Source organism: Sitophilus oryzae, unplaced genomic scaffold, assembly GCF_002938485.1.
Source record: "Sitophilus oryzae breed Bouriz unplaced genomic scaffold, Soryzae_2.0 scaffold_1933_pilon_pilon, whole genome shotgun sequence".
Lineage (NCBI taxonomy): Eukaryota > Metazoa > Arthropoda > Insecta > Coleoptera > Curculionidae > Sitophilus > Sitophilus oryzae.
In genome coordinates, this window is record NW_022146650.1 from 2,407 (window position 1) to 4,174 (window position 1,768).

Here is a 1,768-nt window from a genome sequence, read left to right on the forward strand (position 1 = left end):
TCTTGTTGGTGAAAATAGTGTAAGCAGTTTAATGCCGATTAAAAGTTGTCTCTTGATATTTTGTCGATTTCTTCGGCATCCTTAATGAGATAAACGCATTTTTATTAATTTGCCTTGATCCAAGTCTATAGCAAATAGCAAACTTTAAAAAATTTGATATCACTAACTTTCGAAAATTTTAAATAAGTACCCATTGATGCCTCATCATAAAATATGAAAAAGTTCCTATAAACATGGGTATATATTCAAAAACGGTAAAGAGAAAATATGCTTCTTTTTTATCGAGATCTACCAAGGATCTACCAGCTCTGAAAACATTTGCACTTACTTAAGACTCCCCCCCTGTATATATATCAGAGTAACTTTAAACATAAATCCTTTGAATTCAAATATAAACAGATATAAATTTAAAAAATAATTAGAGCAGAAAAGGTGAAGGCGCTTAATCTCCTTTCTGCAAATACGTTTAAAATAAAGCTTTTATTTAAACGTATTTGCCTTTATGGATCTCCTTGTCTAATCTCCCCTGAACCTCTATATCTCTGAATACTCCTTTGTCAAAGACTACACCCTTTGTGTTTGGGTCAATAAAAGTGCAACAGTTTACATTTGTGTGTGCAACAGTTAAGACCGACCCAAATCATATACATTCTCAAATTATATATGATTAGGACGACTCAACCACAGAACAAGATCATAAACATGATACTCGACTTCTCGACTACAACTGTCATTTGTCACTAGTTTGTCAATTCGTGAGTTGTCAGTTAGTCAGTTGTGAATTTTTGTTTATATAAATTTTTTGAAAAAGTATTATAATTAAATCACAATTCACAACAGTTATCTTTAGGGAATTAGCATTTAGTCATAATCTCTACGTTACACCAAAGACGATACTCCTAGTAATGTAATTTAAGTGTATATGTTAGTTTATCGTTATAAATAGGTTAGACGGTATCTTTTCTTTCGAGCCTATTTTTTCCGTAAATTTTACCAGTTTTAAAGAGAATAGCTGTATAACATCACAACTACAATGTCCACGTCTGCCCTGGCATCTCTGACAGCGACTTACACCGACTCTGAAGGCGAAGAAGAAGATAATAATGAGGATGTAGAAAAAAGCCCTTCGGAAGAAAACAACAAATCCCCTGCAGGAAGCAATTCCGACCAGAAAAGTAGTACCTCCTCTCGACCTTCCAGCCCTAGTATCGTATCTACAGTGTTTGTCAAAACCAAACTAGCAAAATTAGTGTCGTATCATGACGATACTATAGCTTCAGACGAAGAGCCTGAAGCCGATGACGATATTCCGCAACAGATAATATTCGTAAACGACGAAGAAAAAACACAAGAAGCGGAGATGGTAGAGTTGGATGGTGTAGTAATACCCCCTGAACCACCTGGGAGCTGTTCGGCAGAACTACAAGACAAAATTACAAAATTATACGAAAAAATGCAGACGCAACAAATGGACATGAACTCTTTGATTCAGAAGAGAAAAGACTTTCGAAATCCGAGCATTTATGAGAAACTTATACAGTATTGCGGATTGAACGAACTAGGTACGAATTATCCACCCAATTTATATGATCCGCTTAAATTTGGTAAAGAATCTTACTATGAGGAACTGGCGAAAATCCAGAAAGCTGAAATGGATAAGAGAGAAAAGGAACGCAAAGGTAAAGTGAAATTTGTGTCGGGCACAAAGAAGTTGGAGGAGGAAGCGAACAAAAGGAAAAGTAAATGGGATATGCCCGGCGGGGCTAGC

The 1,768-nt window shown here is 35.7% G+C and overlaps 1 protein-coding gene across 1 annotated transcript; it reads left to right on the plus strand.

The window, feature by feature from the left end:
* Nucleotides 1-755: 755 nt before the first annotated feature.
* Nucleotides 756-1,768, plus strand: LOC115883529 (SAP30-binding protein-like; the record flags this gene model as incomplete). The annotated part of the gene is given in 1 exon segment (XM_030901898.1): nucleotides 756-1,768. A coding segment is annotated over 1 exon segment (735 nt), but the record flags the coding sequence as incomplete, so codon positions are not given.